Source organism: Tigriopus californicus, chromosome 11 (genome assembly GCF_007210705.1).
Source record: "Tigriopus californicus strain San Diego chromosome 11, Tcal_SD_v2.1, whole genome shotgun sequence".
In the NCBI taxonomy this organism is placed as follows: domain Eukaryota; kingdom Metazoa; phylum Arthropoda; class Copepoda; order Harpacticoida; family Harpacticidae; genus Tigriopus; species Tigriopus californicus.
Window position 1 is genome coordinate 13,161,621 of NC_081450.1, and position 13,788 is coordinate 13,175,408.

Genomic DNA, 13,788 nt, shown 5'->3' on the forward strand with positions numbered 1-13,788 from the left:
GCTGAGCCCCTCACAATCGGGCTGGCAAGGTTAGTGTCCAACAGTGTTGGGAATCTGACCTTTCCGGAGGTGATATCCGGACACAAGTCCTTTCTGGCCAAGGACTTGATAACACCCTATTGTCCTTGCCCCGACAAGCCTTCGGAATATTGTCGGCCACGCACTTTGGTCTGGCTCCCAAGCCAATGCCATCAACGACGAGAACTGACAAAGGATTATGTACTGTCTGNGAACCGGTCTCCTCTTCAGCAACTTTGAAAGGAAGCCGTAAAAAAGATGGCGAACATTCCGGTCGAGACAATGTCACGAAAGATGGGTAAGAATAACTGATCACATCACAAAAAAGAAGGATGTGGATTGACAAGCTCCGGCCAGTTTGCGCCAGATTCGAGGTCACGAGATGTCTTGGATGGATGCAGAAATTGTCTTGAAAAACACGATTTATCTTCACAGTTTAGATGCTCTCATTTGTGAATTTGAAAAAAATATCATCATTTTGATATTTTATGAATATAAATATTATTATTTGTAAAGGGTGATATAATCGTAGAAGGATGTTTTAAGTGGTTTGTACATATTTTTTAGGATCACTTATGTGAGGATCTGTGTTTAAAACTCGTTATTTTACATTTGCGTTTTCAAGACGCGCTACATGCTGTTCGATTACAATGAAAAAAGCTTTTTGACCATGTTATATTATGAAAAGTACGTATGCTTTCATATTATATGATTTTTTTTTGTGGGATAATAACCAACAACCCAATTTACTAACAGCTATATGCTATGTATCATACTAAACTTTATTGAAGGTCATGGAAACATTTTATATAATGAGGGGCCCATGAAACGCCTAGTGCTCCAGAACTTTTGGTTTGGCCATTCTTGATAAGAACGAAAACATGGTCCCTCGAGGAATTTTCAATGTAATCCCACTGTCATCTCATCCTTTTTGATGGATCTCGAAACCTCGAGCCAAAGACCCGTCCGTTGCCTTTGACTTTTTTGAGTCTAGGCCATTCATTGATTGTAACCATGCTCGTACGAGTATTATCAAATGCGACAAATCTACTTTCAATAGATTATGTCTTTGATGGATTGGTCAACGTAGCGACACACACACACACACACATACACACAATCCTAGCGTATATTTCGTTCTCTTTCATCCTTGGCAGTGATCATACACACGCCATGACGTCAAAAGCCTCAACTTGGCCTTTTTCCCCCGAAGTAAGAAAAGTGTCAGTTTCCTCACAACTTGTTGAACGTGAATGCCAAAACAGACATGCTTGCCACCATTGAAGAAGTGTCATTTTCATCACTAATAACACCTGTACCTCCTCCTATTTGAGGCGAAAGAATAGAGACAAATTCACTATGTGTGCATGTCCACGGTTTGAGTGTCCTATTAGCAGGGACATGGACGAAATCGTAGCAACAAAACGGCCAGGACTTTAAGATAAAACTCGTTTGGAATATTTCGGTCACTCACCGAGTGAGAGACGACGTTCACTACAAACAAGTGCTGCGTGTGAAATCGAAGTCAGTTGGGCACGAAGTGATCGACAATTGTGCCTCTGTTGCATTAATTTCTGATCCAATCCTCAACTCCATTCTGTTCTGGCGTGTTTGCTCATGGGCCAGAGAGAGCCTTCTTGCGAAACTTGAGTCCCACTGAATGCATCATGAAAAAACCCGGAAAGATCCGTACCCGATTCGGATCGGGATCCACGTGAGTCCGTTGGCACCAAGATTTTTCTCTTAATGAGATCCTTCACAGTTTGGTAATCAAACACATTGAGCAAGAGGGGTCTTAGTTAGTCCGAGGAGACTCGTTCAGTCTTGCTCTCATTGGAGACCACCTGCCCTGAATTGTTTCTGAAATAATCAATCCCTTCTGGGGGAAAATGATGTTTACCTTCAGTGTACACCTTCCTACCTCGTGTTGAGTGGTCCCATTTTGTGAATTAAGTCAGTTAAAAAACATACCAACTATTTCATGACTTGCTGAAACATTATTTGATAATACTAACGCCAAAAATTGATGAGGATATCAACGATTGTTAATAGCTTAATGCCGATAAGATTTGTCCGAACTGTGCGAAATCTTAGCAACAACCTTCACTTCAAATAATATCAACATGATCTCAAAACTTAAATTGCTAATGTGCACAATAAGGACATGGTATGAAGAATGGTTAACTTCAGCCAGCGAGGTTTGAACCCACGCTATTTTAGACAGCTGTCCCTAAGACTGCTCGGCTACGCTAGCTTCTTAAAAGCTCAGTCATGTGTTTTAATTGATTTATTTCCTTTACAGTTTCGCCAAACCCTTGAGCTCAATCAGCCGTCAGATGTCCAACACATCAACCTCGGAATCGGTGCAATTTGAGATTGGCTCCATGACCCCTGCCAATTCCACCTTGAAAATGAATCGTCATACTTCAAATATTGACGTGAGACAATGCTGTTATATATCCATCCCAAGTTTCCTTCAAGAGGCTCATTTTGAACCAAATTGCAGATTACGCTCTCCTGTCCAGATGGTTCTGAGGAGCAAGCTCAAGCTAAGGCATTGGAAGAAGTTCCAGAATCGATGCGATCGGATTTGAATGAAACGGAAAGTGGTTCCTTTTCGGGGTTGTGCCCGGCTCAAACTCGTATTGAAGACCGTCGCAAGAAAACTTTCAGTCAGAAGAAGCCATGGTTCAGTGCGATTAATCCCAATTATAAGTCCCGGTCTCAGACCTTCAAGAAGATCTTCTCAAAGATCCCCACCAACGAACGACTCATCGTGGGTAAGCAGAATAATTCCATGGTTCCAAACGGACAATGCCCTGAGGCACGAGGGATTGGGTCTGATCGTGGACGTGGTTGGTATAGTCCAAGTTTGTTGGATACAATGTTTGGTAAAGGTGGCACGCAATAAATTGCTTTTCATATCGAGGATATGGGTCCCATGGGCGTATTTGTAACGGGACGGGAGGGTCGGGCTTGTTTTATGTTGCCCTTCAAAGTAATGATTCATTTATATTCCAGAGTACTCGTGTGCGTTACAAAAGGACATTCTGATCCAAGGGAGGATCTACTTCACATCCAATTACTTGTGCTTCTATGCCAATATCTTCACTTGGGAGACATCCGTAAGTACCACGTTCTAATTAAAGACGTCTTTTTGTACTCTTATCATGGTCTCGCCACCTATGTTTCAGTCGTATAGGCCAGGAGGTACATTCTAAATTAAAAGGCTCTCCGTTTTTGGAACTGCCAATGACAACTGCAATGCAATTAAGAGAAAAATAGATTTCTACCAAAAAGAAGGAGTGTTACTTCTATCTCGATGCCAAGATTGGTTTCATCAGCCACTTGAACGCCCTTGACGTATTTTTTTTTTTTCGTTTCCTCAGGTTGTACTCAGATGGAATGAGATCGCCGGCATTACCAAAGAAAAAACTGCTTTGGTCATTCCCAATGCCATTCAGTTCAACACCACCACCAAAGACAAATTTTTTTTCGCCTCATTCACATCCAGAGATAAGACCTTCAACACAGCCATGAAGATCTGGCAAAACTGCATGCTCGAAGAGGTAAGAAGCCCTCCCCTAAAAGCCCATTCATTATTTTTGTCCCTTCAGGCCCTATCAGAAGATGGATAGTATAATTGAATAAGGCCAATTGGAAAGCCAAGCGTAACAATACTGATTCATTTGGTGTGTCGGTGTGTGTAGAAAAGTTTCTCGTTGAAGATCGATCTTCTTTGTACTCCTCGAATGACTTTTATTTTTTCCGACCGGTAGAAAATTGGGGAACAATGGCCAGGAAGGAACCCTCATTATCGCATATCTTCGAGTCAGGTGCTTCAGGGAACTCTTGGACCATGTGAGAACATCTACGAGAGCTTCCCCACCGAAACTGTTGGTCAAGGGCCTTTCTTAACCAGATGGTCGTAAAAGCTAGACTATCTGTTCCGACAATCCCTTAGATTAACACCCTCTCCACTAAGGCTATAGTGACTAAGATGTAACAGATTTTCTTTGAAGAGTAAGACGGATTTTGGCCTTTGAGACCTTCATCTCCATCAGCATTCTTTGTAATATATAATCCACCAATAGGATCATAGCGAGAAGACGTCTTCTCAGCGTCGAATAAAAATGTATTGTCGAGCCTCAGTAAGTCCGTTCAAGCCTGATCTGGAATGGAACGTTCATACGAAAAATTGGGGACAATACAATGAGTTAGTTGCCTAGAAATGGAACGACTCATTACTTGACAACTACCAAATTTGAAGATCCGTCCGTCATACTCTTTTAAATGTCCTGACAATGTTGAACAAGTTTAAGGTTGGATGATGTTGATATTTTAAAGTTGTCTTAACTTTAGAATTTGCGCCAAGCCCTGAGTAAGGAAATTTCCGTGTCCCAAGGGCGTATGCCAAATTTTCTGAGACGCCCTTGTTCAAGAAGTTCGGATACAGTCAGGAGTTTTTCATTACTCCTCATACCTGGCTCTGAAAAATAAGTAAACCATCGCATACATCTTAAACATCCACTTTGAAAGGAGTTGGTAGGGTCTACCTTAACGCACAAGCATTTGGCTCGTCATGGAACATGACGTTAATGCCTTTTACATGTACTGATGTACCATAAAACATGACATAATTGACCTGTTTGCTAGCAGTGCTATCAGTCTTTGGGATTAAGGCGGGCTTCCAACCTGTTTTATGACATGCCGATCATCCCAAATATGAGTCTTAGCTGTTGTCAAATTAGAAAAAAATCTGAAAAATTACTTAGGGTTCCAGCTCTCTTTTTTAAAAATTAGTATCGAAATGTACGGTTTCTGTTCCTGCATCTAGAATAGTACGGGGCTTCTATTCAGAGTAAGAGTGTTAACACTGAAATATTTTGGTCAGTTTCAGATCCGTGTTGAATCATATTTTCTTGATCAAAGTCAACTATGGTGGTTTTTCTTCCGACAATGACTTTCAAGTGTTCAGTGTACCAATTGTTTTATGTATCCGAAAGCCGGTTTCATTTCCTAGATCAAAGTGCTCACAAAAGGAACACAATCTAGATTGGATCTCTGGGAATTCAAAGGTTCCATTTCTTTTCACTTCAAGTTTTCGAGCACTAAAATGTGGCAGCTCATCCATGAATCATACGGAGATGAACTTGGACTGACCACAGAGGACGAGGATGATTATCTTTGCCCTCTGGAAGACGATGAAATGGGCATGGACACTTCGCCAGGTGGAACCACTGGAGGAACGGGAGGTCCATCATCGCTCTCATCCAATGTATCGAGTAAGGAGGGATTCTGGAGTCGCCGAGGGATCAAAGGAATAAACCGTGAGGTGAATGATCTTCTTTTAATTTTACGCTCGGCTAGCACGATTTGGGTGACTATTTTTAACGCGATTTATAGCGCAAGCCATGACGTCAAATCCAGTGAAGGTTGCTTCAATTTCCCTACTTGCTTCCTACCTGTCTGAGAGTTATATCTTGAAGTAGAAGAGATATTTATAGGTCAGATTAGAAAGCGTCATGAAGTGATCGTTACTAATTGAGCGATGAATTTGAGAATAATGTCCTTTGTGAATAATAGCTTAAAATAGGCCATACAACATTCCAGGTCATTGATTAGGCTCGGCAATTTCTCTAAGATTGCGTCTGAATGACTACCACAAACTGATTTGATTTGTGCAATAGCCTCTTACTGTCTCCGATTTTAGTTGTGAATGAGGAAAGAAGTTATTCGTTTTTTTTTCATAATCCCAGCTTTCCTGATGGGTTTGTTGTGTTCCATCTGTTTCCTTTTGCTTTGAGATTTGCTCCGTATTTCTCCTTTTGCGAGACCCATCGAGTCCTGATCAAATATTAAGTGTTCTGATAATGGATGGTTTAGCCTTCAGGCTCATTATCCTCATTTCTCTGCTCGATCATTTTTAATACAGCAAACATTTCAAAATGTGAAGGATCATGATTTTCCATTTTTTCCATGATTAATGAAGGTCACCTCGGTGCCTTTTTGAAAAGATGTCATCTGACTTTTTTAAACCAAAGAAGAGCCATTTGAAGGGGTATTGGTAAGGACACTATTGGTAGGTATATTTAGATAGAAAAGTAATCGCACATCAAACCTTTACGTTGTTCTAGTTTAGTATGATATGATCAAGCAAGAGAAAAACGCGCAAAATGTTTCGGATTAAATGTTTTACTGGACTATAAATGAAAGCCAATATCGGATATTTTTGTGTCTGTTAAGGTATGCACGAACGTTAACATCCGTTGTAAGGAAATATTTTATAGAAATCAACATCATTCGTCAAGTTCGAGGCAGACTTATCCATTGGAATTCCTGGAATTGAATTGTTCAGGACCTGTACCCATTAATTGAGGAACTTTACCCGGTTTGCGGTTACTTTCCCTTAGATACGAGTTTTTTACTATAATGTTTAGATCTGCAATATCCAAGCTTGTGTTTGCTCAATCTTGTCTTCATGTAGTGTACTTACAGTATTTTTCCCAGTATTTTTATGTATAGACTTCCCTTACATAGAACTTTCCGTGGGTTGAGTTATCAATTTATGATTCAGATGCGCCTGGAAGTGTTTTGAAACATGATTCAGATGCCTCCTACACATGTTTTTGAAACTTGGGTAACCAATGTGACACTTCGGATCATATTTCTCTCTAGCTGTTTTTCAGTATCAACATGCCAAGAGTCGAGAAGTGATCGAATAAGATATTGACAAGTTCGTGCTACGAGGGCAATCGATTTCTTAGCGGTTACGTCTCGTAGTTATTGCCAGTCATCTCAGGCTTTTATATATTCATTTGCTCAGATATTGTATTCAAACAAGAAAATATGTTTAAGAATACTTTTCTTTGAACAATTCTGCGAGCAACATTTCATCCTGTCCGGTAAAAGTTTTTGAGAATCTCATATCTATTAAAGGAAAGTGGTTCCATTGCAAAAATGTAAATTACAGCTCCTTAAGTAATTAAAAGGCTCTTGCACGTTCATGAATGATGAATGTTATATTCATCGCTAAATTTGAATTGTATGACCGGCAACTCTGATTTAAAAAAACCAGCCATGTTTTCGATGAATAACTAGCAATTTTCAGTCAACTCAATCAGAATATCAAATGTATTCTCCAACAAATTCAGTAGCTGCTCAAAAAATCGCTTGTTGGATCAATCTTGAAACTCCAGAAATAGACTCTTCAAGCGGACGAAATTCAAATATGGAGAGCATGTGTGTGTGCTTTGAATACCGTGCGAAATTGTCCGAGGAAAAGAATCGGGCTTGACATGCACCGAATTGTGGATTTCATCCAGATCGAAGGCCTTCGTCTATCTTTCTGTCCGTTCCTCCGTTCGTCCTTGCGTCTCTGCCTTCGTTCGTCTGTTCCCGATTCTCTGCTTCTCAATCGGCCTCCTCCTTCTTACATGCAATTCAATGCAACCAACCAGTTGCTTGTCCGTCCGCTCCTTTCTCAAGTTCGAAGCGCTCCAAGGACCACGAGACAAACGAACGGTCCCTGCTCAATCCAATGAACGCGTGTCCTGCCAGAATGAGAAGAACAAGAGGTTACTACATCTATGAGCGATGGGTATTTAGTTCCAATTTCTCCTCCCACCAAGTCGGAAGAATTTAGCATAATTGGTTTTTTTCTTGCTTATCAGTGACGATGCGTTTCAAGAGGCTGTAGTAAAGACGCTTGTACTCGTGCCCGTGCACAGAACAGCGTGAATGAATGAGGCAAAGCTCAGTTTGAAGTGATGCAAATTGCTTCGGCTAAGGAAATCACCTGGCTTTCCTACAACAAACTCGTCCCCGTTTCGTCTCGTTTCTCGTCAGTTGCTCGGCCTCCCGGCCTTTCGACCCTTGAATTGATCGTGACTCCTGCAGTGACGTGTAAAAGTTCGACTTTTGGGAGAAGGTTTGCTTTGTTGAGTCCAAGTGTGTTTATGGTGAGGGGTCACTGAAGCATGGCAGTGCATGTGGTTTCAAGTATGATGACGCCTGTTGGGATTGAGATATCCAGGTCTCAACCCACAAGTGCCAATAGTTCTCCGACGAATTCAGGGTCCACGGAACGATCCATGAAGTTTTGGGAAAGGAACAAGATGGGCGCCCGAAGCGAGAAAAGGTCCAATTCGGATGTGTATGCTGATCAATCCAATATATGTGGCGCCCTGAGTGGGAAAAGTGAATCCTTGAGGCCGAGTCGATCGTCCTCGGATTTGAATAACTCAATAACTTTGCCCGATGTGGAAGTGAAACGCAAACATTCGGCAGATGAGATAAATGGCGTTACCATTTTCAGTCTCAGAAAGTTTAAACGCGAGAAGAAACGAGCCAAATCTACAACCCAGGCTCCAGATCTGGATTGTCCATTACTCTTGATCAACGGCAAGAGACCCTCCGATGTAAGTGCCTTTCCACTTTTGAACGACTACAGGGTGTCCAGACTTGATGAACGAGTAGTAGCCCCCAACTCAAAAGATGTCGCCATGAGTGGTCTTCTTAGACAATGCATGCATATTGTCTGGAGCACAAGACTATGAGTAGCCATCATCTGATGAGTGACCCAAGGTTGTGGAACTATGAATGCTACCATGTCTGAAGGACGAAACATTGCGGCCTAACCTAATCCTAATACTCATTGCACAGTCGCCCCCAAAAAGATGAAGGAAAAGGTCAGAAATAGGGGCCGTAAAACGGTGCGTCCATGCCTAACGTGTTGGAAGAGGTGGCCTTTCTAAGCATAGTTAAGACCTCAAATGACTTGTTTGCTTTGGATGCCTTTCCCCAACTCAATCTGACGTCCCTTTCGCCGTGATGAGTAAACAATCAAAAGAAACTCTATATTCCCCTGAGATTATCCCCCGCTATCCTTTACTTTATATGTCGTGTGAAACACGCACTAGGAAATTAAATCAAAGAAACCGACCTTCTCCCATCAAGCCCTTAGGGACAACCTGGAGCCTCAAATACTCTTTGAGTCTGCCTGTCTGAAAACTTGATGTGAGGAAATTCGGGCTCGTCCTCCAAGATCAAGGGTAAGTCTTGTGGAACGTTTTGTTTCGTAACTTGTAAGCACATGTTTAGCATGTCATTTGGACATGTTACCAGAGACCCTTAATGAATCACCTCACTCAATGTACGAAGGCTGGAATAACAGACCAGTGTCAAGAGCACTCGTTTGTCAGCAGATATGTCGACTAAGAGATGATGGGTAAAGTTTCCTTTGGTATAACAAGTTTCCTAATATTCTCTGATATGTTAGAGCTTCGAATGTGAGATACATATCGCAACCATAATCTTTTGATGGAAAGTTGCATGGCATTGATTATGAACCTTTCCCACATATCATCCCTCAAGTTTTCTATCATGAAGACCTTCATTTGTTGGTCTTGGATTTCTTTTGTTAGGCCTTTCCCCATCTTCAAGATTAAAGATACCTCCAATAGTTTTTGCAACCCAAGTCTATCCGGAACGAAAAAAGCATCAAGATAAACGATAAACCGAGGTAAAGGGAACGTTGTAGTTTGTTTCAAGGCTCTTCGATTTCAATAACATAATGGCTTGAGTGGAAGATATTGACGTTTGGCGAACGGGGGGTCTTCGATTTTCAAGCTTGATCAGATTGAAACCTGGAAGTAATTTTGCAAGTCGGGAACGAAGTTTCCCAATCCTCATACCGGAACAAACGTTATTGAGTGAGCTACATGGCTAACTTCACACTGCGTAGCACTTGCTTGCCTTAACCATGCCATTGGGTTTAAAATGAATAGCTCGATCTACCCTTTAATTTGGATCGAACCCGAGGCCAGTCTAAAGTTAGTGAACTTTCTATCATTAACTGATCATCATTTATCATGCACGTATAACTGGCCATGATAACCTAGTCTTTCTTTTTTCGAAAGCACGATCGATCACGTAATGAAGTGCTGGCTGTCCAACATGAAGAAATACAAATGAGGAGGAACATGGAAACATGCTTACTTTGGTTCATCCCCCACAAATGCCATTATATATCTCCAATCACTACGGTACACCTTGGATTTCCGATTTCTTCGGTAATGTTTAGATATGAAGATGCAAGCTCAAAAACACCCATGATGAAATACTTATTCAAAAATTAAAGTTTTTCTTGCCCTCGTCTGACTGTGCATTACCATGCTCTTCGTGAGCTTTCTCAGCCTTGATCATTCCCGGCCAGATCGTTCCTTCATTATCCTTTACGGTTGGAAAGTTATGGCCGTTCCGCGGTCACTCTCCTCTTCTAACTTTGAGCTAGATTATTAGCAAAGTTTGATTTCTTGAAAACTGTTGCAAAAGTTTTTCGTCAAATGCCCCAAGTTTAAGGCTACAATTATGATCAGACGCTATCCTTTTCCTTGTTTCATACCAAAAGTGGACCATTATGCTCAAATGCCTACGGTCAAAGATGCGTGCAAGAGATGTTCAAGTGAGGTCGGAGCAAAGACCATCCAGCAATCCAATTGTGAAAGAAATAATATTGACTACTCGCGTAACATGCTAGAAAAGCCCGATATGCTTTATGTTAGAAAAATGGACTGTAAAGTGTAGGTTTAGTTCTCAGTGGCATTTCTTCACGTCAACCTACCTTAAAATAGGTCAGGACCAAGTGATTAGACCGTCAGTTTGTTATTGATTTATCTTGCTAAAAATATTCCCCAATTTTCTCCACGCAGTTTTCGTTCTATAGAGAAAGTGCCGTTTTAATGCACAAGCACATATTTGCCCATTTTACCTTATTTAGTTTGAAGAGTCCAGCTTAAGTTAAGGAAAACATCCTTGCCTCTCCGTAACTGAAAGATTCTGCTGAAAAAAGTCGACTCACTGTTTGCCTCTCACAAAGTTGGCTTGGGTTTCCCATATTTGTCCTGGATGTTTTTGCCCAGAAATGACGGGCGCAAAACATCTCGGAGTCGCTTAGTACTTACATAGGTGTACTTAATTTTCATCACTTAAAAAACATGCACTTTGCAATCGACAATAAATAAAAGAACACAACCACACACAATTTGATTTTGTTTGATTACGTGGAAATGATGTTTGGGTTGAGGTAAGGCATCAATTTGATTTTGTTTGATTACGTGGAAATGATGTTTGGGTTGAGGTAAGGCATGCTATGACAAAAGTTGGGTTTTGGGTAGGCCTCCATGCTCACTACGTATTCAACGAACGAGGGAGACTTGGTGCTGCTCTGTGCTTCGTTGCTGCCTTGTCGGACTGGACCGTGCTTGGCCTTGCTTTCTCTTTCCCTTCTCCCTCTATTCAAAGGNCTTGCTTTCTCTTTCCCTTCTCCCTCTATTCAAAGGCTCAATGCCAAGGCCTTACAAAGTGAAAATCTCCCGAGGTCGGAGATGTGACTTTTTCTTCCGGAGCTTAAAAAAGTCCACCTCGTTTACTTTACTTGAGAAACGTCCGTCCACCTGCTGGGAAACAATTTCTTGAACCTTGTGAGAGAGCATTTTATTGGACATTTTCGGAGAGCCTTGTTGAGGACCAAAAGTTGACGTGACTGTTGAGGTAGATCCGTCAAAGACTTTCAAAGTCCAACTGCACGCAAGCCAGGTGAAGAACCGAAGTTCAGTGGTCACATAGGTATGGCTTCATATTCCACCCTCGTTGGCAACTTATGGCTGTGTTCCTACTCGTATTAATGTACCTCGTGGAAGTGGTTGTCCTTGAGCAAGTTTGGACCAATTTGGAACGAGCGAGCGTCAGCTGAAATTTCTACCAGAAACCCCCCACACACACATTGCAAGTGCCAGCGGAGGTGAAAGATTCCACATCGAAAATGTCTTCCGCCCAGAGTCGAAGGAGCAATCTTCGCCATTGGCCCTCGGACCCCAGTTTCTCGCAGAAGAACCTGCCCACGTTCAATGGGTCTTGGAACCCGTTGCTAGAGGTAAAGGGCTCCTTTATTCCGTTGCGTTCGTACTTCTGTGGGGCTTCGTCTTGCTCCTCCATGTTGGCACCCAAGATGGATCTTTTGTCGAGTATCAATTTGCTCGGCTCCAAGAGCGCCCATGGGCCAAGTGGAACTGATTGGGACACGACTACATTCCTAATGGATCTTGATGGTGGAGGAGGACTTGTGTTCCACGACCTGTACAAGACCGATCCAAGGCGTGCCAAATAGATTATTAGAGTCTTCTTCGCTTTCAATAAGCTTTCAGACGTCACTGTCAAGTCTCGGCTTTCATAAATATGGTTATTCCAATATTGTTGTAGCTTCAGAAATGTTCAGGTTGTATCCATTTACAATAGAGGTAGTTCTAATTCTACGTTTACTCAATGCTCATAGTGCAAAATAAAATTAACTATGGATTATTTAAAGAGTTTGTCTGACAATGGAATCGAGAAAAATTTTATTTGTACTATCTTTTTCCGGTTAACTACCTACCTTACTTATTCTTCATAAATAGCTTAGTTGTACTTTTTGAAAGTAAACGAAAATAACATAGGAAGAACTAAATCAGACTCCTGGTTATAGAGTGGAAAATGATAGCCATGATAAGGATTCACTTTTCACTATCTATCAGATGAAACCGAGGTTCGAGTTCTTTACACTTGCACTAATTTGATCGTTTATCACAATTCATACACATGTTACAGCTCTTGCAAACATTGAAACTGTCCTTAGTAGACTGATCTCATATGAAAATGAAAGAACTGGCAACTGTAAGCGAATCCTCATCACATTGAAAAGGACCTCTTTAAACTAAGTCCAAACGTTCGTTTGAATTCTAGAATTCTCGAGGATCAGAATACAACGATCCCAGTCAATCCTCAGCGGAAACCGGCACTGATCCCCTGCCCACTCTCACCAACCACGCCTCATCCTCCTCTCCCAATGTTCCTGTCCTTGAAGGCTCCAAGTCCACTTCAGGATTCTCGTTTGGTCGACGGAAAAAGAAGAAGAGTTCCACTTTAAGAGCATCGGAACAGAACGGAGACTTGGGAGCGTCCAGCAGAGGAGGAGGGGTAGGTGGGAGTGTTCCAGGTACCGATTTGTCTTGCGACTCTGATGAGGATGGAGACGACGATGGTGAGGTTGCCAGCGATGATATGGCCTTATGCAATCCGAGCAATCGAAAACGACGGGAACGTGGTAAGATTTGAGCTTATGAGCATGCATTTAGTCCAATATGAATGTAAATTTCCACGTCCAAAATTTGCATTGGTATTGAGTGGGTGGAACTCGTTGTATATTCAGGGAAATGTGAATCAACCTTTTGAGTTGGAGATTAAAGTGAATCCTGGTACGGCACTGAGAATTTTTCCTTGAAGGATGTGGCGAAATTATTTCGTAAATTTGCTCAGTACTATTTCTCACTTTTTCCTCTAACTCAAGAACTTGGTTTGCTCCGACTCGATCGAGCTCGGAGGTAAGTTCCACTTTGGAAGGCCGCTTAATTAGTTCGGTGTTTCTTCTCGTTCCATTGCCAACAATAGTGAATAGAAACACACAAAGGCTGTTTGAGGAGTGGCAGGCTGCTCAAGAGGGTCGAGAAATGACCAACCAGGTCTACAACATGGATGTGGACATGCTCTTCACGTTCCTATTCACCAACTCGAAATTTTACGCGGACTTTCACAAATCCAGGAAGACTACAGGTACGTCGTCCTTGTGTGGGCATTTAGGGATTTAGCAGCCTTTCAAAGGGGCCTTGTGGCGTTGCCAGAGAGGAATTCTGGAATGGAAACGGTTCCAATTGAATTGGTCACACTCAAAGTTCA

General features: G+C 41.8%; 1 protein-coding gene across 1 annotated transcript in view; it reads left to right on the forward strand.

The window, feature by feature from the left end:
* Positions 1-13,788, forward strand: part of LOC131889926 (protein Aster-A-like) — a 29,777-nt gene that overhangs the window by 10,366 nt on the left and 5,623 nt on the right. Inside the window, exons 3-10 of the mRNA XM_059239154.1 lie at positions 229-316; positions 2,321-2,456; positions 2,525-2,798; positions 3,040-3,143; positions 3,408-3,587; positions 5,120-5,353; positions 12,799-13,159; positions 13,504-13,665. Coding sequence (XP_059095137.1) covers positions 229-316; positions 2,321-2,456; positions 2,525-2,798; positions 3,040-3,143; positions 3,408-3,587; positions 5,120-5,353; positions 12,799-13,159; positions 13,504-13,665 — 1,539 coding nt within the window. The remainder of the gene's footprint in view (positions 1-228; positions 317-2,320; positions 2,457-2,524; positions 2,799-3,039; positions 3,144-3,407; positions 3,588-5,119; positions 5,354-12,798; positions 13,160-13,503; positions 13,666-13,788) is intronic.